Consider the following 23,343-nt stretch of genomic DNA (forward strand, 5'->3'; position numbering starts at 1 on the left):
GACCAGTCTGATTCCTGCTCCTCAAAAGCTGAGTTTTCTGCTCTTCTTTTTGCATTTGTGTTTTGGTTTTGTTTTGCCTTGTTTTTCTGGATTTCTGCCTTTCCCTGCTGGGTGAGCTGAATTCCTTTTTGCTCTGTCTTCAGAAAATACCTGAGTACTGATATAGTCTTTTTGAAGCCTAGCGTCTTCAGGGCTTTTTTCCAGTCTGTTGGCTCTTGTTTTTGAGAGGGTTTTGGCGGATTGCAGACAGCAGCTTTCCTGTCCTGTCCTATTTAGTTAGCTTGGGCCCCATCATTTGCTCAGCCTATCTTTCTATCCGTGTGAGTGTTTTTTCATCTTGCTTCACCGTCATTATATGTTGGGGGCTGCCTATTGCTTTGGGGTCTGCTCTGGGGCAGTTTAGATTTCACTTTCTGTCTTTAGGCTATGTAGTTCCCCGGCTGTGATCGAGGGGTCTAGGGCACCGTAGGAACCCCCCACGGCTACTGCTAGTTGTTGTTGTTAGGTTCAGTGGTCTGCAATCCGATAGCTGCCAACTTCTCTGGTTTTCTGGACTTAATAATAATAATACATTTTATTTTTATAGCGCCGACATATTCCGCAGCACTTTACATTTCAGAGGGGATTTGTACAGACAATAGACATTACAGCATAACAATAATCACATACAGTAGATTATAACAAATACCAAGAGGAAAGAGGGCCCTGCTCGCAAGCTTACAGTCTATGAGGAAAGAGGTAGACACGAAAGGTGGGTGGTAACAGTTGCCCTGATTGTATGGACCAGCCATAATGTTAGGTGTGTGACAGTACGGACACAGAGGGCTAATGGATGCATAAAGCATGTGGGAGAATGATGCGGGGAACCTGGTTATGGTAAAACTTTTGGCTCTGCCACACAGGGATAGATTAGGTTAATGTGTTGAGGCGGTAGGCCAGTCTGAATAAATGCGTTTTCAGGACACGCTTAAAATTGTGGGGATTGGGGACTAATCGTATTGACCTGGGAAGTGCATTCCAAAGAATTGGCGCGGCACGTGTAAAGTCTTGGAGACGGGAGTGGGAGGTTCTGACTATCGAGGATGCTAACCTCAGGTCATCAGCAGAACGGAGGGCGCGGGTAGGGTGGTATACTGACTTAGCTAGTATTTCTGTTTGTGCCTCCTACGGTGACTCACTCATAACAGAATCACCCACCATACCGCAGATCCTAGGGTACTCAATAGCAGGAAAGAATTGTAAAAAAAAAAAAAAAGTGTGTATATTTTTTCCTCTATATCTCTGAGGCCGTAGGGGGAATTTTTTTTTCTCTCAATGGAGATAAAGCAATTGTCTGATCATGTGGAGCAGCTTGCTGCGGAAGTGCGGGGAATTTCCACCTACCTTGCTCATTCACATGCTGCTGAACCAAAGATCCCTACTCCTGATGTGTTTTTTGGGGATCGGTCTAAATTTTTGAATTTCAAAAATAATTATAAATTATTTTTTGCCTTGAAGCCTAACTCGTCAGGGAGCTCCGCGCAGGTTAAAATTGTCATCTCTTTGCTGCATGGCGATCCTCAGGATTGGGCGTTTTCTTTGAAACCAGATGATCCTATTCTGACTAATGTGAATGCATTTTTTCAAGCCTTAGGTTCGTCATACAACAACCCCAATGCTATTGATCAGGCTAAAAAGACCCTGTTGGCATTGAGCCAGGGTCGAGATTCTGCAGAATTGTACTGTCAAAAATTCCAAAAGTGGGCGGTCCTTACTACCTGGAATGATAATGCCTTGGCAGCTCTTTCGGAAGGGTTTGTCAGAAGCCGTAAAAGATACTGTGGTGGGATTTCTTGTTCCCTCTGGTCTTGACGATTCTGTCATTAGCCATTCAGGTTGATCGGCGTTTACGTGAACGCAGGACTGCACGAGAGGTGTCGCCACCTGTTGAACAAGTGTCTGAACCTATGCAATGTGATAGAGTTTTGTCCAGGGAGCAACGTCAGGAGTTCAGAAGGCGTAATAAGCTGTGTTTTTTTGTGGAGATGCCTCACATATTATTTCTGTCTGTCCTAAACGAGAGAAACGTTTTGCACACACGCTTTCTGTGGGTGGTGTTCAACCTAAGTTTCTTCTGGCAATTACTCTGATCGGCTCCCTGTCCACATTTTCCACCAAGGCTTTTGTGGATTCGGGAGCAGCACTGAACCTAATGGACTTGGATTTTGCTAAACGTTGTGGATTTCCGATGACACCTCTGCGGACGCCTATCCCTTTGAGGGGGATTGCTGCTACTCCTTTGGCGAAAAATAAACCTCAGTTTTGGACCCAGGTGGTAATGCGGGTCGCCCCAGACCATCAAGAAAATTGCAGATTTTTGGTGTTGCATAATTTGCATGATACCATTGTTCTGGGGTTTCCCTGGTTGCAAATTCATAATCCAGTTTTGGATTGGAAATCTGTGTCTGTGGTGAGTTGGGGTTGTTGGTGTGCCCTTAGTGAGGCTCCGGTTTTTCCCACCTCTCCTCAGTCGCATGATGTTCCTGACTATTTGGCGGACTTTTATGATGCATTTAGTGAGAATGAGTCTGCGTCTTTGCCTCCTCATAGGAGTTATGACTGTGCAATTGAACTGAGCCCGGGGTGTAAATTTCCCAAGGGTCGGCTCTTCAATTTATCTGTACCCGAGCACGAGGCTATGAGATCCTATATTAAGGAAGTGTTGGAGAAGGGTCATATTAAACCATCCTCTTCACCCTTAGGTGCCGGGTTTTTTTTCGTGGCCAAAAAGGATGGTTCATTAAGGACTTGTATTGATTATCGTGCCCTCAACAAAATTACTATTAAATATCAGTATCCGTTACCCCTGATTTCTGATCTATTCTCCATAGTTAAAGGTGCTTGCTGGTTTACCAAGCTTGACCTCAGGGGGGCGTATAATCTTATTCGCATTAAGCATGGGGGTGAATGGAAGACGGCATTTAATACTCTGGAGGGACATTTTGAGTACCTGGTGATGCCTTTTGGGCTCACTAATGCCCCTTCTGTCTTCCAGTGCTTCATGAACGATATTTTCCGAGACTTTGTGGATAAGTTTTTGATTATCTATCTGGATGATATTTTGATCTTCTCCAAGGATTGTGATTCTCAGGTGGAATATGTTCGGACTGTGTTCCAGATCTTGAGGGAGAATTCCCTGTATGTCAAAGGATCGAAATGCCTTTTTGGGGTACAGAGGATTTCATTTTTGGGATTTATTTTGTCTCCGTCAACTATTGAAATGGACCCGGCCAAGGTAGAGGCCATTTATGATTGGGTTCAGCCCACTTCTTTGAAGGCCCTCCAGAAGTTTTTGGGTTTTGCTAATTTTTATCGGAAATTTATAGCAAAATTTTCTAGTATTGCCAAGCCATTGACTGATCTGACTAAGAAGGGTGCTGATGTGTTGAATTGGTCTCAGGAGGCTGTTTCTTCCTTTCAGGAGCTGAAGCGAAGATTCACTTCTGCCCCGGTTTTGCGGCAACCTGATGTCTCACTCCCGTTCCAGGTAGAGGTGGACGCTTCTGAGATTGGTGCAGGAGCTGTTTTGTCCCAAAAGCATCCTGTAACATCTAAAATGAATCCCTGTGCTTTCTTTTCCCGAAAGTTCTCTCCATCTGAACGTAACTATGATGTGGGGAATCGGGAACTGTTAGCCATGAAATGGGCATTTGAGGAGTGGAGACATTGGTTGGAGGGAGCTAAACACCAAGTCGTGGTCCTCACTGACCACAAGAATTTGATTTACCTGGAGTCGGCCAAACGCTTGAACCCTAGACAGGCTAGGTGGGCCTTGTTTTTTACACGTTTTGATTTTGTGGTCTCTTTTCTTCCTGGCACTAAGAATGTCAAGGCAGACGCCCTCTCTAGGAGCTTCTTTGCTGATTCTCCTGTGGTGACCAAGCCTGCTACCATCTTAGGCGAAGGGGTAGTTCTTTCTGCCATCTCGCCCGATTTGAGACGTGCTCTGGAAGAGTTCCAGGAGGACAAACCTGAGCGTTGTCCCAGTGGAAAGTTGTATGTTCCTGACCAGTGGAAGAAGAGAGTGATGTCTGAAGTTCATTGCTCTGCATTGGCTGGTCATCCAGGTATTTTTGGTACTAGAGATCTGGTGAGTCGGTCTTTTTGGTGGCCCGCCTTGTCTCGTGATGTCAGGAATTTTGTGCAGTCCTGTCCGGTCCCCAGGAGGCCATGGACCCATATTTCAATGGATTTCATCTCTGATATGCCTGTCTCTCAGAGAATGACTGTTATTTGGGTGATTTGTGATAGGTTCTCTAAGATGGTTCATCTTGTACCACTCCCTAAGTTGCCATCTTCCTCTGAGTTGGTGCCCCTGTTTTTGCAACAGGTGGTTCGCTTGCACGGGATTCCTAAGAACATTGTATCTGACAAAGGAGTTCAGTTTGTGTAGATTTTGGAGGACTTTCTGTTCCAAGCTGGGAATTCAGTTGTCCTTCTCCTCTGCTTTTCACCCTCAGACCAATGGGCAGACGGAGAGAACAAACCAGACCTTGGAGTCGTATTTGAGATGTTTTATTTCCGCTGATCAGGATGATTGGGTTTCATTTTTGCTCTTGGCCGAATTTGCTTTAAATAATAGAGCTAGTTCTGCCACTTTGATGTCACCTTTTTTTTTGTAACTTTGGGTTTCATCCTCGATTTTCTTCAGGGCAGGTGGAGCCTTCTGCCTGCCCAGGTGTTGACACTGTGGTGGAGAGAATGCACCAGATCTGGGACCAAGTGGTGGATAAGTCATCTCTCTCCCAGGAAAAGGCCCAGCGGTTTTCCAACCGACATAGGACCATTGGTCCCCAGTTTAAGGTTGGTGATATGGTTTGGTTATCATCAAAAAATATCGCTATGAAGGTGGCTTCTCCTAAGCTTAAGCCTAGATTTATTGGACCTTACAAGATTTTGGAGATTATTAATCCGGTCTCTTTTCGTTTGGCTCTTCCTGTCACACTTAAAATTCATAATGTGTTTCATAAGTCCTTGTTGAAGAGGTTTGTTGAACCAGTTGTTCCTGGGGTGGCACCTCCGGACCCTGTATTAGTTGAAGGTAACATGGAATATGAGGTAGAGAAGATACTGGATTCCCGTCTGGCTAGACGGAGACTCCAGTATTTGGTTAAGTGGAAGGGTTATGGTCAGGAGGATAATTCCTGGGTCTCTGCCTCTGATATTCATGCCAAAAGATTGGTGTGTGCCTTTCATCGGGCTCACCCTGATCGCCCTGGTGGCGTGGATGAGGGTTCGGTGACCCCTCCTCAAGGGGGAGGTACTGTTGTGAGTACATTTTTCCCTTCACCATTGAGGTCTGATGAACTCCCTCTTCTGGTGAAGGAAGGTAGTGAGGCTGATTACAAAGCACCTGAGCAGAATGATGATGACTGGGTGACTGAAATTGCTGACTGGATATAAGGCAGCCGACGCCCTTCTGCCTTGCGGGTGATTTCTCTGAGGGATTCTTGGAGACCAGTCTGATTCCTGCTCCTCAAAAGCTGTTTTCTGCTCTTCTTTTTTCATTTGTGTTTTGGTTTTGTTTTGCCTTGTTTTTCTGGATTTCTGCCTTTCCCTGCTGGGTGAGCTGAATTCCTTTTTGCTCTGTCTTCAGAAAATACCTGAGTACTGATATAGTCTTTTTGAAGCCTAGCGTCTTCAGGGCTTTTTTCCCTATCAGTCTGTTGGCTCTTGTTTTTGAGAGGGTTTTGGCGGATTGCAGACAGCAGCTTTCCTGTCCTGTCCTATTTAGTTAGCTTGGGCCTCATCATTTGCTCAGCCTATCTTTCTATCTGTGTGAGTGTTTTTTCATCTTGCTTCACCGTCATTATATGTTGGGGGCTGCCTATTGCTTTGGGGTCTGCTCTGGGGCAGTTTAGATTTCCCTTTCTGTCTTTAGGCTCTGTAGTTCTCCGGCTGTGATCGAGGGGTCTAGGGCACCGTAGGAACCCCCGACGGCTACTGCTAGTTGTTGTTGTTAGGTTCAGGAGTCTGCAATCCGATAGCTGCCAACTTCTCTGGTTTTCTGGACTTAGCTAGTATTTCTGTTTTTGCCTCCTACGGTGACTCACTCATAACACTCAACACAACCCCATACACTATTCCTGGGGCCTCCTTGTCCCCAATAACGGCACTACAGTCCTGCAAGCAAGAGTACTATACATCCATCCTCGGTTCCGTGTCCTTTTCCTCTTAGGGAAGTTTCTTTTTGCTAATATGGCCACTACTTAGCTTTCCGCTTAGACGCCTCTGGACTAACGCACGGGCATTTCCTCTTCGTCTCGCTTATCCTTCTTCCATCCCATTACCCAACTGACAGACATCCTGATACCATCCCCTAGGCCCCAAAACTTCTTCCTTTTCTCACTAATGCTCTGGACCAATTCCAGACACTAATCACCTCCTTCTGGTTGTCACTTCTCCCGCAGAAACTTAATACTTGCCTTCCTTTTGCTACAAAAGCACCCACTGCATGTGGTTTTGCTACTCAGCCAGACCTGATGTCTGCTGCAGGTTTGTCCCCTATTTGATGTTCTGACAGGAAGCTTTCTCTTGTGCCTTCACTTAACTCCTCCCCTCTGGGCTAGTCACAGCTATTAACTCTTAACTATCCCTGTCAACTACCTGTGATGCGCAGAGCACAACCTATCAGTATCAGTGTAACACATTAATCATTCCAAACACCATAATACATTTCATCATTTCACCTATCTCCAAGGGGGAGTGTGGGCAACACCTCTACTTCCTTACACTAGGAAGAGATTAAATTAGAAGGATTACTAGAAATGTCCAAATACACAACTACCTAAAATAAGAGCTATTAGCGTTGCCCTCAGTTTTCTCACTGACCTCCTTCTTGAAGAAAGGTTAAGGGAGAAGCCTCACACAATACGCCAGCCTTTTTAGTTGCTGCTCAGAATGTAAACTGAAGAAAACACAACCAGATATTAGGATCAATCCTAACCGTACAGTCATGGCCAAAAGTTTTGAGAATGACACAAATATTATATTTTCACATGATCTGCTGCCCTCTGGTTTTTATGTGTGTTTTTCAGATGTTTTTATCACATACAGAAATATAATTGCAATCATATTATGAGTAACAAAAAGTTATATTGACAGTTAGAATGAGTTAATGCAGCAAGTCAATATTTGCAGTGTTGACCCTTCTTCAGGACCTCAGCAATTCTCCCTGGCATGCTCTCAATCAACTTCTGGATCAAATCCTGACTGATAGCAGTCCATTCTTGCAAAATCAATGCTTTTATTTTGTCTGAATTTGAAGGTTTTTGTTTGTCCACCCGTCTCTTGATGATTGACTACAAGTTCTCAATGGGATTAAGATCTGGGGAGTTTCCAGGCCATGGTCCCAAAATCTCTATGTTTTGTTCCCTGAGCCATTTAGTTATCACCTTTGCTTTATGGCAAGGTGCTCCATCATGTTGAAAAAGGCATTGTTGATCGCCAAACTGCTCTCGGAGGACATTCTGGTACCATTCTTTATTCATGGCTGTGTTTTTAGGCAAGACTGAGAGAGAGCCCATTCCCTTGGCTTAGAAGCAACCCCACACATGAATGGTTTCAGGATGCTTGACAGTTGGCATGAGACAAGACTGGTGGTAGCACTCACCTGGTCTTCTCCGAATAAGCCGTTTTCCAGATGTCCCAAACAATCGAAAAGGGGATTCATCAGAGAAAATTACTTTACCCCAGTCCTCAGCAGTCCACTCCCTGTACCTCTTGCAGAATATCAGTCTGTCCATGATGTTTTTTCTGGAAAGTGGCTTCTTTGCTGCCCTCCTTGAGACCAGGCCTTGCTCCAAGAGTCTCCGCCTCACAGTGCGTGCAGATGCACTCACACCTGCCTGCTGCCATTCCTGAGCAAGCTCTGCACTGCTGGTAGCCCGATTCCGCAGCTGAAACACTTTTAAGAGACGGTCCTGGCGCTTGCTGGTCTTTCTTGGGCGCCTCTCTCCTTGAAGTTCTTGATGATGCGATAGATTGTTGACTGAGGTGCAATCTTTCTAGCTGCGATACTCTTCCCTGTTAGGCCATTTTTGTGCAGTGCAATGATGACTGCACATGTTTCTTTAGAGATAACCATGGTTAACAGAAGAGAAACAATGATGCCAAGCACCAGCCTCCTTCTAAAGTGTCCAGTGGTGTAATTCTTACTTAATCATGACAGATTGATCTCCAGCCCTGTCCTCATCAACACCCACACCTGTGTTAATGGAGCAATCACTGAAACGATGTTAGCTTGTCCTTTTAAGGCAGGGCTGCAATGATGTTGAAATGTGTTTTGGGGGATAAAGTTCATTTTCTAGGCAAATATTGACTTTGCAAGTAATTGCTGTTAAGCTGATCACTCTTTATAACATTCTGGAGTATATGCAAATTGCCATTAGAAAAAATGAAGCAGTAGACTTTGTAAAAATTAATATTTGTGTCATTCTCAAAACTTTTGGCCATGACTGTACAAAGAGGACTTGGGAGAGTGCCACTACTGACTCCCACGCTGCTCCTCATCCCACTACATAAAAAGAATGTTTGTTTTTCCTCCCAAATACATGTAGTGCAGAATACAGACTACTGTGAAGCAGCCTTCATTCCTGAGGGGTGCAGGAAACTGGAGTGAAAAATGTCCTTCTCTCCCTATAGATTATATTCTGGCTTCATTCACACATCAGTAATTTTGATCAGTATTTGTATGCCAAAACCAGGTGTTTCTCAAAAACATAGAACAGGTGTCAATCTTTTAATAATAGTTTTCCTCTGTAAGTGCCACTTCTGGTTTTGGTATATACTATAAACACTGATGCAAAATATTGACCAAATACTGACATATGAATAATGCGTTAGCACCAGTGAGAACTTAGGCCTGTTTCACACTTCCGTTTTTTGACGTCAGTCAAAATCCGCCAGTTTTTGTAAAAAAACGGATCCGCCCCTTTCTTGGCAGATCCGTTTTTTCCCCCATAGACTCGCATTAGCGGCGGATTTTGACTGACGGTCATCCGTTACATCCGATTTTGGACGGATCCGTAGAGTCTCCCGGGTGGAGCAGACAGACTCTGAAACGTTTTTTTCTACAGGCGGTCCGCTTTTTGGAGTGCGCATGCCCAATTGATTTTCTCAGAGAAGCATTTTAACCCCTGAATATCGTTCTGGCAGCGCCGTAAAATCAACCAATCTCTCTCTCCTTTTTCCAGACCGCGGCTGCTTTAAATTTCGTCCACTTGCCGGCTGCAGTGGATCCGCCCAAACAACTGATCCAGTGGCATCCGTTTGGCCCAAGATGGAAACGGATCCGTTTTTTGACGCTCTGGCAGATTTTGACTGACATGAAATGACGGAAATGTGAAACAGGCCTTAGCCTATGAACTTTCATAGGGGATTTAGTTAAACTTTTTAGTATTTTTGATGCTATAATTAGTCAGAAAATTACTAGAAATGCATTCCATTAACGTTGGTTGCAGTCATTTAAAGGTTTTGTCCTCTTTCGGGTTCATCTTTTTTCTACTTAAATGCATGTATTTAGAGCTAAAAATCATTTTTATTATTGGGTTTCATCAACATACTTGACACTATTTGGCTTTTACAGGCTTTTTGTTTCCTTGCACATTCAATTTTCATGTTTTATGTGGTCAAAAATTTACTATGAGGCACTCAAGAAAAAAAAAACATAAGATCAACTGGAGTCTTCCAGGTCCTGAAGCAGCAAAACAGCACCAATCACACTACCACCACCATCATATTTTACTGTTCGTCTGATGTTCCTTTTCTGAAATGCTTGTTACTTCTATGCCAGGTTTTATAGGACATATACCTTCCAAAAAGTTCAACTTTTGTGTCGTCAGTCCACAGAGTATTCCCAAAAAAAAGTTTTGGGGATCAAGATGTTTTCTAGCAAAACTGAGATGAACCTTTGTGTTCTTATTGCCCTGCATTGTTTTTCATCTTGGTACTCTGCCATGCAGACCATTTTTGCCTAGTTTCTTTCTTAGGGTCATTCTCACTGGCGAGAAATATGGACGAGTGCATTCCGATAAAAATTCAGATTGCACTCGAACCAATGTTATGCAATAGGTGACATCTCATTTGCGATTTTTTTTCCTCAGCCGAAATCGGACTGAGAAAAAAGTCGCAGCATGCTTGAATTTGGAGCTCATACTCACTTGCGAGAGACTCGAAGACAGAATAACCTATCTGCGTGGATACCCAGGATTAACCTGCATGTCCGTACATATACTTAACCCCTTTCCTACATCAGACGTACTATTCTGTCCATGTGACCTGGGACCTAAGTCCCAAGGTCAGAATACTACGTCTAACGCGATCAGCGGCGCTCACCCCGTGAGCGCCGCTGATCGCGGCCGGGTGTCAGCTGATTATCACAGCTGACACCCGGCACTATGTGTCAGGGGCAGTCACGGACCGCCTCCGACCAGTTAACCCCCTGGCACACTGCGATCAAACACGATTGCAGTGTAACGTGGGTTTAGGGAAGCATCGGGAGGGAGGGGCCTCCCTCCGTGCTTCCCTGAGACCCCCACAGCAACGTGATGTGCAGCACTGCTGTGGGGGTCTCCTTCCCTGCAGGTCCCCGAATCCAAAATGGCAGCAGGGACCTTCGGGGGCCTGCAGGGAGGCGGCTTCCTCATGCCTGCAAAGCGCTGGCATGAGGAAGCCTGCACCACTGCCTGTGACAGATCGCTGATCTGTCACAGCGATCTGTGATGTGACAGATCAGCGATCTGTCACATGACAGTTATGTCCCCCCTGGGACAATGTAATAAAGTTAGAGAAAAAAAAGTGTAAAAATAATTTATAAAAAAAAATTAAAAAATTGATACCCGCTCTATAAAACTGTCCCACTAGTTAACCCCTTTATTGAACCCCTTAAAAAATAAAAATAAATAAAAAAATAAAGCTTTATCACCATACCGCCGAACAAAGAGACGAATATAAATAACCATGGTACCGCAGAAAACGTCATCTTGTCCCGCAAAAAACGAGCCGCCACACAGCGTCATCAGCGAAAAAATAAAAAGTTATAGCTCGCAGAATAAAGCGATGCAAAATTATTTTTTATATAAAATCGTTTTCATTGCATAAAAGCGCCAAAACATAAAAAAACGACAAATAAGGTATCGCTGTAACCGTACTGACCCGAAGAATAAAACCGCTTTATCAATTTTACCGCACGCGGAACGGTGTAAACGCACCTACCAAAAGAAATTCATGAAAACGCTGGTTTTTGTTCATTCTGCGTCCCAAAAATCGGAATAAAAAGTGATCAAAAAATGTCACGTGCCCGAAAATGGTACCAATAAAAATGCCAACTCGTCCCGCAAAAAATAAGACCTCACATGACTCTGCATCAAAATATGGAAAACTTATAGCTCAAAAACTATTTTTACAATAAAAAGCGTCTTTTAGCGTATGACAGCTGCCAAACATAAAAACCGCCATAAATAGTAAATCAAACCCCCCTTTATCACCCCCTTAGTTAGGGAAAAATAATAAAATAAAAAAAATGTATTTATTTCCATTTTCCCATTAGGGCTAGGGGTGTATTGGGGTTAGGGTTGGAGTTAGAATTGGGGGGGGGGGGTTTCCACTGTTTTGGCACATCAGGGGCTTTCCAAACGCGACATGGCATCAGATCGATCTCAATTCCAGCCAAAAAAGTCAAATGGCGCTGCTTCCCTTCCGAGCTCTGCCATGTGCCCAAATAGTGTCTTACCCCCACATATGGGGTATCAGCGTACTCAGGACAATTTGCACAATAACTTTTGGGGTCCTGTTACTCTTGGGAAAATAAAAATTGGGGGTGAAAAGATCATTTTTGTGGAAAAAATATGATTTTTTTAATTGTACGGCTGTAAGTTATAAACTTCTGTGAAGCCCTAGATAAGTTCCTTGGGGGGGGGGGGGGGTCTAGTTTCCAAAATGGGGTCACTTGTGCGGGGGTTTCCCGTTTGGGCACATCGGGGGCTCAAACGCAATCTCAATTCCAGCCAATTTTAGGTTGAAAAAAGTCAAACGGCGCTGCTTCCTTTCCGAGCCCTGCCGTGCGCCCAAACAGTAGTCCCCCCCCCGACATATAGGGTATCAGCGTACTCAGGACAAATTGAACAACAACTTTTGTGGTTCAATTTCTCCTGTTACCCTTGAGAAAATAAAAAAATTGTTGCTAACAGATCATTTTTGTGACTAAAAAGTTAAATGTTAATTTTTTCCTTCCATGTTGCTTCTGCTCCTGAAGGGTGAATAATCTTCTTGAATGTAGTTTTGAGTAGCTTGAGGGGTGCAGTTTTAAGAATGGTGTCACTTTTTGGTGTTTTCTGCTATATAGACCCCTCAAAGTGACTTCAAATGTGAGGTGGTCCCTAAAAAAATGGTTTTGTAAATTTTGTTGTAAAAATGAGAAATCGCTGGTCAACTTTTAACCTTTATAACTTCCTAACAAAAAAAAATTTTGTTTCCAAAATTGTGCTGATGTAAAGTAGACATGTTGGAAATGTTATTTATTAACTATTTTGTGTCACATACCTCTCTGGTTTAAGGGCATAAAAATTCAAAAGTTTGAAAATTGCAAAATTTTCGCCTTATTTCCGTTTTTTTCATGCAACTTAAAGCAAAGAAATTTTACCACTAAAGTGAAGTAAAATATGTCACGAGAAAACAATCTCAGAATCGCCTAGATCCGTTGAAGCATTCCTGAGTTATTACCTCATAAAGGGACAGTGGTCAGAATTGTAAACATTGGCCCGGGAGTTAACGTGCAAACCACCCTTGGTAGTAAAGGGGTTAATAAAACCAGCAAAACAAATTTAGACAAGTACAAGAACTGTCAAATTCTGTTTATTCAAAAACAGATCACACAAGCGTCTATCACAGTAAGAGCAAAATGTACTTTTTTCAATAACATTTAATTTTACATTTTTTTGTTGTTGATATTTTGCAGCTTACATTGAATATGCTACAGATTAAAAATTTCATGCGCAATATTGACTTATTGTACCACACAGTGGATTTCAGTAAAAAACAAAACCTGTTGCATTTTTCCTACATGGGAATGAGCCTTGAATAGGAAAATTCTATTATTAAAAACATTTAAGAGTAAGGCAATGTTTGTACACAACGGATTTGCTGCAGACAATCAGGATACTTGAAAATCCCATGGATCCACTCACTTTTGTTGTGTGGGTGATTGATAAGCAAATCTGATCAAAAGCAGACATGTCTGTTCTTATTTGCAGATCGGTGAACTGCAAAAACAACTGAACACATAAGTAAAACATGGACGTGTTAATGGGGACTAAAGGATATAGGAACCAATCTATTAAATCTGAATTCCCCAAGATATCTGAAAGACTGTCATTGAGAAAAATTAAAATCTATAAAGACATCTCTGGAGAGGGGACATATCACCTTCACATTGAACATCTGGAATTATAACTGGGTAAGTGAAAAAAAGCTGACTCTTCCACCTCCACTGAAATAGGACCTCCTGCTGTGAACAGGTAATTACAACAGGGGATTTGATGAGAACCAGCCAACAAGTGTAGGACTAGTGTACTCAGTCGGAGAAGTACAGGGGCTTCCTTAGTTCAAAGGATTTGTCTCAGATGCTCTGGAGTCAGTGGTCATTGATGAATATTGGGGATCTCAAAATTATAAAAGACCTAGCACATCCCACGAATAGAATAGCTCTGTTCCTCTTGCTCTGTAAACCGCACCCCTGAAGTCATACACTTCCTGTTACGGGTGTCCAATCGACCTTGTATAAAAGATGTACATATATTCAGTGCGTTGTAATCAGAGGTGTATATATACACCATACGCTCACTGTGGGTTACCTCATATCCCTATCTAGTAGTAGAAACAGTCACATTCTAGTCCATCAATTGCGTGACTGTCCTGATGATTGGAGGCAGTGGAGTCGTGTCCCCTAACAGACAAGTGACATTGGTGGGATCTGCACGATGCCATCCAGGTGTTTCCTCTGACATACCTTTATAGGTTTAGGGAATGGCTGGTCAGAAAGGCCAAGTAAAACAATCGGGGCAATAAATTGTGAATTTCAAGCAGATTTCAATTTGTTTTCCATCCTGAAAACTGCATCCCATTTATTTCAATATATATCTAACACAATAATTATAATCGGATGATTTTTTCAGCCTTTTTTTAAAAAAATAACAGGCATGTCACTTATTAATGCGGATTACATGAAGAAACAACATCATTTAGGCATATAGAGTTTAGCCCTACTATCTGTGTGTGGATCCATGACACATCGACAACAAGTCCGAGTCACAAGAATCAGTCACGGCCTTCTGTCATGGATTCTTTTAGCATAAAATATCTTCCATGTGAAAGCACCAATATTTTTCCAAATGAAAATAATCTGATATATGAAGCATGTTAGATATGACACTGTGCTGTCAATGCCTGCATGAAATAGCCAGTCCTGGATATATTTTTGGGATTTCACTTTATAATGAGGAACGTAATCATTGTTCATATTTCAAGTATACACAGTACATTTTTGGAGTGTTGAGCCCTTATCTGTGATAAGATAAGAATTGTACATTGGTGCAGGTGTCTGGTACATTTCTACTTCACACACAATAATAAAAACATGTACATCACATCTTATATTCATTTAAATTATAAATTTATACCGGTTTGAGCTGTAGCCGTAGTGTGTGACAATTCCCTGATACGACAACATGTTGGTGATTTTATTTTTCCACAAAACACATGCAATATGTATTTCATACAAAAAAAAAAAAAAAAAGCATTTTATTTGTATAGTGTAAACACATGCATGTCATGAAAAGGCATCAAAACAAAACAGACAATCATTTTAACAATATAATTTCCTTATAAATAAACATAAAACCTGATGATTGTGGCCATTCGGCCATGCTGCTTGATCCGTACTAGCATCCATTTGTTGAGTGTGACGCTGCTGCTCCTATGTATGGAATGCAGACGTTACCTTCTGGGGTTACAGCAGCCCCAGAATAGCACATTCTTCTCGCCTTATGGAAAGTTCAGGGCCTTTGTGAGCATTGACACCACACAGGGGATCTGTTTCTTGGCATGAAAATCTATTTGATTTGAGCAGGATTCAAACTCCAGCGCCACCATATGATTAACACATGTGAGGATCTGCACAAGTTCAAGGGTTTTACCATGTAATTTAAGCATTTCACATAGGGACTGAATGAACCAGGAGCCATTCACTGTATTTCTCCAGGAATAATAACCTAGGAAAGAAAGAGAATGAACATACATCAATTGGCATACGTATCTTACACACACACATATAAAATATATATATATATATATATATATATATATATATATATATATATATATATATATATATATATATATATATATATATATATATACACACACACACACATACATACATATACACACACACACACACACACACACATACATACATACATACATATACACACACACATACAAAGCTGGCAAAAATTAAGAGACCACTGCACAGTTTTATAAAAATCAGCTTCTCTACATGTCTGACAGCCATTCCATTCCAGTGTCAGTTGAATTCCAACCAGAGTACACCTCAGTCTACTTAATGTGCTTCTGATTAAGTGATCACCTGAACCAAATCTTATTTAACAAGGAAAGTATATAGCATATTGTATCCGATGCCCTCACATCAGATGTTATACGTTCGTGTGATTCCAGCCTTAATAGGATGTCATAATCGCGTTTTACAAACAAACCCCAAAGTGCAGTAGTTGAGTTGCAGGCAACAGGAGAATGTGAGTTGTGTGTTGGGTAGAGGCAGGGCAGTATGTGGAAGCAGCACTTGAGGAGATTTGTGTAAATGCCATTTGTATTCTCGGTCATATTTTATTTACAGTCAGTGTTGTAAATCTAAAGGTTTAGAGAGCAAATAACACTACACTGCAATTTTGTGCAGCATGGAATTCAGTCCCACTCCCCACCCATACTCTGTGCACATAAAGACGCGCTCCTCATGCTGATCCATCCCGACTCGTGAGGCTGTCCCTGATCCTGCTGAAGCACCAGCTCTGACATTATGGTGGCCATTGTGACTGGCATACCAACAAGGAATTCTGGCTTTCATACACTGTGTCAACGCTATATCAGCACCTTCCCGACATAGGGCTGTTATGCGCTATACCAGGGTGGATTGTGTGGAGCTTTATATAAAACAGCACATCCCTGTATGTAACACCAGAAAGCAAGTGGCAAGGTTTAGGTGGTGACCCTTTTTGGTCCCCACTCATACCCCTGCAATGTAATAATGGGGGGATAATAGGCTGCCATGACAGCCGGGCTCTGTACCCTCCAGGTACTACTATTGAAACCCAGTCACAGGATGGTAACAACCTAAGTCTTAGGCTGGGTTCACACGTAACGAAACTCTCGCGGAAATTACCGCGAGAATTCCGGAATTCCATTCCGTGGGAAAATCGTATTTTAAATTCCCGCGGAAAAACTAGCATTTTGCAAGCGTAACTAGCTTGCAGAATTGCTAGCGTTTCCCAAGCGATCTGGAGCATCGCTTGGAGAACTGATTGACAGGTTGGTCACACTCGTCAAACATAGTGTTTGACGAGTGTGACCAACTTTTTACTATTGAGGCCGCCTATGTGGCATCAATAGTAAAAGATAGGATGTAAAAAATAATAATAATTAAAAAAAATATATTGTTATTCTCACCTTCCGACGTCCCGCGCAGCCTTCCTGCCTCTCTCCACGCTCCCGGTCCCAATAGTGCTTTGCGCGAATTACCGTGATGACGTCCGCAAAGGATTACTGGGACCGGGAGCGTGGAGAGAGGCGGGAAGGCTGTGCGGGACGTCGGAAGGTGAGAATAACAATATTTTTTATTTTAAGTTCTATTTTTTACAGAGATATGGTACCCACAGACCGGAGGACAGTCTCCTCTTCTCCGGGCCGTGGGTACCATCCGCAAATGTTCTGCTTACTTTTCGCATGGTGTGCACAGCCACATGCGGAAAGTAAGCAGAACAATGCATTCCTATGGGTGCGGGATCGCCTCGATTCCGCGAAATTAATGAGCATGCTGCGCTTTTTACCGCGAAGCGATTCCGCCGCGATAAAAACCGCAGCATAAGCACAACATTGCGGAATCCCATAGGAATGCATGGGATGCTTATTTTTCGCGTTTTCGCGGCAAAATCGAGCGGTTAAAACCGCCGCGGAAACGCAAAAAAAAACGCCACATGTGAACTCGGCCTTACATCTGTACGAGCCTGAAAAATCTAATTGTCTGGACATTTTTACTGTACAGTGAATCTGAAGGCAAAAATGAAAAGCTATTCTGGCATTACTTTTTTTCCTCTTTCCACATGGAATAAATAACATGAGAGTTGTTACACCAGAAACTTATGTTCCATGGGTCACTTCAACAATATAGTGCAAAGTATAGCAGGGAGGTACTGACTGTGTGCGTTTCATGGGCAACGCGCCTATTACAACTGCCCACGTTATTCCCCAATGTAGATTATTTGGGTAAATGTAGCCTTGTTAATATGCTAAAAATTATATAATTAATAATCTACAGCAACAATGTGCATGATCATACTTCTACTGGTTTTCCTAACAAAATTCAAGCGTTTAACCACACTGAATGGGACTAATTGTGCCACAGATACGCAGCACATAAACTGCAGTTGCGCAGCAAGACTCTGCCTTGGATATCTGCTGCAGATCATCTTGTAGCTTTCTTCTCATTTATTTTTCTAAGACCAAATAGAAAAATGTTGGCCATGATATATAGCTGATTAAATACCTGGGACTGTGGAATAAGCATAAAGGAAATCCGCCTCAACTGGAATTCTATAAGTTTCTTCAGAGTCAGCGGGGCCACTATCTGTTTCAACTCCTGGGTCGAGGTCAGTACCTCTGCAAGCCTTTAGCGAAACAGAAATAGATCAGCAATTTAGCAAAAAGCCATGAGGCAGACATTAAATTGTGGTGTATTAAATGTACCTTAAAAGTATTGTCCATTACTAAAACTAATCACCACATTCCCCAATGTAAAATAAAAACACCTTATCCTCACCTCCAATACCGGCATGACATGACAATCAGTGGCTGCCGTGCTTTCACTTCTTTCGGATGAACCCTGGATATCCAAAGGAGGTGAGAGCATTGCAGGCCACTAATAACCCTTGGCTTATGTCACGCAAGCCTGGGAGACCCAGAGTCGACATCACTGGGACGGCACCGGTACTGCAGCAGAGTATAAGGGGGTTTTTAACTTACATTGGGAAATAGAGTACTTAAAAGATAGTAATGGACAACCCATTTAAGAATGTATAGTATGAAGTTACCTGGATAAAGAATAATTTCGGTTTGCCCACCAAGGTCTTGCATCTGTCACCACGGAAAAGACTGGTGAGACTCTTGATAGGCAGACAATCGTCCACCCCATACAGCTTACCATCCTCTCCGTGACTCAATAGTGCACACACAAATGAACTTCTGTTGCTGTGGTCCTCCTCAGATACTGCACACACAATAAAGAAACAATTATATAATCAAAAGAAGACAAGAAAAGACATCTATCCAGAGATCGAGGCCTTGTTTCCAGTAGCTGCCAGTGGAGAGTTGGCCAGAATTCTCATACAAATTAATGGGATTTATTACCACCTCCATCTCCACTCTCTGCCGTATGGGATCAGGGACCCACACCTACTGTACATTTATGTCATATCCACAGGTGTACATGATGGTGAAACCATTTTAATTTTTACATGGAAAACGTCTTTAACGTGTTAACAGAACCTAAGCTCAACATATACATGGCAAAAATGTCCAACTGTTTGTCGAATCTATCAAAGGGGCGCCATTCATCTAGTGTGTGTCACAAGAGTGCCGTTGACTGGGCCAGGATGTATTGGAAAATGTTTTTTGCCATTGCATAGGAAAGTATATAGTTTTCTGAGCTTTCCTTTAGAGGCCTACAGCAAAACTCCCTATAAACCTATATACTAGTATATAGTTTTCTGAGCTTTCCTTTAGAGGCCTACAGCAAAACTCCCTATAAACCTATATACTATGTAGTAATGTATTTTTATGGGTGGTCTATGCCATTAACCCATTCACCCCGGGACAATCTAAGTGTGCGGGGGGGAAGGGTGGGGGAAATCGGAAAATATATTGTGGCAGGGCTAAGGGTCGTGTAATTGATGGGAGATATGTGCCTCATAAATGGCTTGTCTCTATAATGTAAGGCATAAGTAAAGCGTACCAGATATTATTATTGTTGTTTGAAGGACCTGTGGTGAGGTCACAGTCAGGTGACCAGTCAGCTGCTGGATTCGTGGGTGTGGCTACAGCCTTGTAATGTGGCCTGCTCCTGAACCAGGTAGTTGTGTGTGGGGAGGACTAAGCCTCCCATGTGTGCTGAGACTCCTGCTCTGAGTCTACAACTACGGACATTTTGTGTTATTTTGCCTGAGCTAAAAGGCTATTTTTTGGTGTTACGTTGCCTTGTGCGTTTATGACGTGAATAAACCGCAAGCACTGTTGAAGAACCTGTCTCATGTTTGTCTCCCGCTGCACCTAAGCGAGCCACATCCCCACAATTGGTGGTACACGTGCGGGCAGCGGTCCCAGCAGAGACTTGAGACAGTTGCTGCATGTCCTGGGTGAAGTTTGCAGCGGGGCAACAAGCACTGCCGGGAATCATGGAGGACCTCATGAAACACCTGGTCCAGTCCCAGGCACTGCAGCAGGAAACCAACAAGCTGTTGTTACAGCAGATCCAGCAAAGCCAGCAGGAGCATCGGCAGCAGTTCCAGCAGGAACAACGGCAGCAGATGCAGCTTCTGGCAACTGCCATCCAGGAGGGCAGGACGAGCGCCCCAACCCCAGGTCGGGCTGATGCCACCGACGTCGAGAAGGCGGTAAGACGCGCATTACAAAAAATGACCCCTGAGGATGATGTTGAGGCCTTTCTGACAGTGTTTGAAAGGGTGGCTGAGAGGGAAAAACTTCAGCCAGAGCGGTGGGCGGAGGTACTGGCCCCATACCTAACGGGCGAGCCCCAGAAGGCGTACTTTGACCTGACGGTACAAGATGCCAGAGAATATCCCAAATTAAAAGCGGAAATTCTCGCCCGCTTGGGGGTAACAATGACTACCAGGGCACAGAGAGTTCATCGTTGGGCCTATCACCGGGACAAACCCCCGCGCTCCCAAATGTTTGACCTGTTGCACCTGGTCCAGAAATGGCTGCAGCCAGAGTCGGCTTCCCCTGCACAGATGGTAGAGCGAGTTGTGATGGATCGGTTTGTGCATTCTCTGCCAAGACCTCTACAGACTTGGGTTGCCCAGGGTGATCCCCAAAATGCTGATGAACTGGTTGGGCTGGTTGAGAGATACCAGGGGATGAAGAGTAAGGGTCCCCTGTACCTGACATCCCGGAGTTAGGGGTGGCCGGGGAGAATTTTGGGACTGCCCAACATAGGGACCCCACACTAAGGGAAGCCTTTAACAATGTCACCGTCATTAATGGGGTTGCACAAGAGCCAGGAGCAGACACAAGGTTTTCCCATTTTATGTTGAGTGGGGAATTGTTGTACCGGGTCACGAAAATAAGGGAGGAGGTGGCAGAGCAGTTAATAGTACCAGGCCCCTATAGACGAAAAGTGTTGGATATGGCCCATTCACACATCTTGGGGGGACACCTGGGGGTGGAAAAAACCCAGGAACGGGTTGTACAGAGGTTCTATTGGCCTGGGTGTCACCGGGAAATAGTAAACTATTGCAGGTCCTGCCCGCCAAGTCAGTTAACTGCCCCCACATCTCATTTTCAGAACCCTCTTGTGCCACTGCCCATTATTGAGGTGCCATTTGAGAGAATTGCCATGGACTTGGTCGGTCCCTTAGTTAAATCAGCTCGGGGGCATCAGTATATATTAGTCATCCTGGACTATGCCACACGCTATCCTGAGGCCATTCCCCTGAGAAACTCCTCCGCGAAGAGTATAGCCCGTGAGCTGGTCCATGTGTTTTCCCGGACGGGTTTGCCGAAGGAGATCCTGACCGACCAGGGGACACCTTTTATGAGCAAAGTGATGAGAGAATTGTGCAGAGTCTTGCAAATTTCCCAGTTGAGGACTTCAGTGTATCATGGCCTTGTTGAGAGGTTTAACAAGACCCTGAAGAGCATGCTGAGAAAAGTCATAGAGGAAGATGGTAGAGACTGGGATTGTCTCTTACCGTATTTACTGTTTTCTATCCGTGAAGTTCCCCAGGCCTCCACGGGGTTCTCCCCCTTCGAGCTTCTGTACGGCCGGCATCCGCGAGGTCTCCTAGATATAGCCAAGGAAACCTGGGAAGCCGAAGTCACGCCCCACAGAAGCGTCATTGAGCATGTGGCACTGATGCAGCAGAGGGTTGCGAAGGTGATGCCCATTGTTAAAGAACATCTCCACCAGGCACAAGAGGCTCAGGCCAGGGTCTACAACCGGTCAGCCAGAGTGAGGCAGTTCAATCCGGGAGACCGAGTTCTCGTGCTAATCCCGACGGTGGAAAGTAAGTTCTTGGCCAAGTGGCAAGGGCCATATGAGGTGGTGGAGAAGCTGGGAGACGTAAACTACAAGATCCACCAACCCGGAAGACGGAAGCCATACCAGGTTTACCATGTTAACCTTATCAAGCCGTGGCAAGAAAGAGAGCCAGCGGTAACTCCGTGCTTGCTGGGCAACCTAGAAGGGGAGGTTGGAGCCGTTACCATAGCGGAGACTCTATCGAAGGCACAGAAGCAGCAGTGCCGGGAGTTACTCCAGAAAAACCGCGATCTGTTCTCAGAGTTGCCGGGGTGCACGAAAGTGGTGGAGCACGAAATTCTGACCGAGCCACATGTGCGGGTGAACGTGAAACCATATCGTATTCCTGAGGCCCGGCGAGAGGTAATCTCCAAGGAGGTGCAGCGCATGTTGACGCTGGGGGTCATTGAGGAATCCAAGAGCGGCTGGTCGAGCCCGATTGTCCTGGTCCCAAAACCTGATGGTGAATGGAGGTTCTGCAACGATTACCGGAAGCTGAATGAGGTCTCCAAGTTCGACGCTTATCCCATGCCACGCGTTGATGAGCTCATCGAGAGACTTGGATCTGCCAGGTACATAACCACTTTGGATCTGACCAAGGGATATTGGCAGATCCCCATGGCACAGGAAGCCAAGGAGAAGACGGCATTCTCCACACCAGATGGGTGCTTCCAGTATGTCCGGATGCCGTTTGGCCTACAGGGAGCTCCAGCAACCTTCCAGAGGGCGATGGATAGAATCCTTGCACCTCATAAGCTATACGCTGCCGCATACCTGGATGATATTGTCATCTTTACCCCGGACTGGGAGACTCACCTGGAAAAGGTCCAAGCAGTCTTTGACGCTCTAAGAGAGGCGGGGTTTACAATAAACCCGAAGAAGTGTGCCTTGGGGAGAGAAGAAGCCAAGTACCTCGGATATGTAGTGGGGCGTGGCGAGATCAAACCCCAAATCAATAAAGTGGAGGCAATTCAAACATGGCCGAGACCGCTGTCAAAGAAGCAAGTTAAAGCCTTCCTGGGGATTGTGGGATATTACAGGAGGTTCATCCCAAACTTCGCCACAATGGCTGCACCTCTAACTGATCTGCTTAAAGGGACAAAGTCAGTGATGGTCAGCTGGTCCGAAGAAGCAGAGTCCGCCTTCCAAGAAATGAAGGGAGCTCTTTGTAAGCAACCCGTTTTGGTGGCCCCAGACTTTAAATGTGAAGTTGTCCTCCAGACAGATGCCTCAGATGTCGGGGTAGGAGCTGTCCTTTCCCAAGAGATACGTGGGGAGGAGCATCCTGTTCTCTACTTGAGTAGGAAGTTGACTTCTTGTGAGAGAAATTACTCAGTTGTAGAGAAGGAGTGTTTGGCCATAAAATGGGCAGTGGACACGTTACGGTACTACCTGGTGGGACGGAAGTTTAGGTTAATATCTGACCATGCCCCACTCAGGTGGATGAGGGAAACAAAGGGCAAGAATGCTAGGGTCACCCGCTGGTTCTTAGCCCTACAAGACTTCAGCTTCCATGTAGAGCATAGGGCCGGGAAGCTACATGGGAATGCCGATGCCCTCTCCAGAATCCCTTGCCTGGTAGGTGAAAGTGCCAAGCCCCACGGCTTTAGGCAGAGGGGGGAGGTATGTGGCAGGGCTAAGGGTCGTGTAATTGATGGGAGATATGTGCCTCATAAATGGCTTGTCTCTATAATGTAAGGCAT

At 44.3% G+C, this 23,343-nt stretch overlaps 1 protein-coding gene across 2 annotated transcripts in view; it reads right to left on the reverse strand.

Annotated features, from left to right (window-relative positions):
- Positions 1-12,875: 12,875 nt before the first annotated feature.
- The window catches only part of CASP3 (caspase 3), a 66,804-nt gene continuing 56,336 nt past the window's right edge, over positions 12,876-23,343 (reverse strand). For both annotated transcript variants that reach the window (XM_073578380.1, XM_073578386.1), the window contains exons 5-7: positions 18,417-18,592; positions 17,873-17,993; positions 12,876-15,305 (exon numbers count right to left, since the gene is read on the reverse strand). In XM_073578380.1, the coding sequence (XP_073434481.1) occupies positions 15,079-15,305; positions 17,873-17,993; positions 18,417-18,592 (524 nt within the window). In that variant the 3' untranslated portion in view covers positions 12,876-15,078. The remainder of the gene's footprint in view (positions 15,306-17,872; positions 17,994-18,416; positions 18,593-23,343) is intronic.

This window comes from Dendrobates tinctorius, unplaced genomic scaffold (genome assembly GCF_039654945.1).
Source record: "Dendrobates tinctorius isolate UK_male_01 unplaced genomic scaffold, ASM3965494v1 ptg000008l, whole genome shotgun sequence".
In the NCBI taxonomy this organism is placed as follows: Eukaryota; Metazoa; Chordata; class Amphibia; order Anura; family Dendrobatidae; genus Dendrobates; species Dendrobates tinctorius.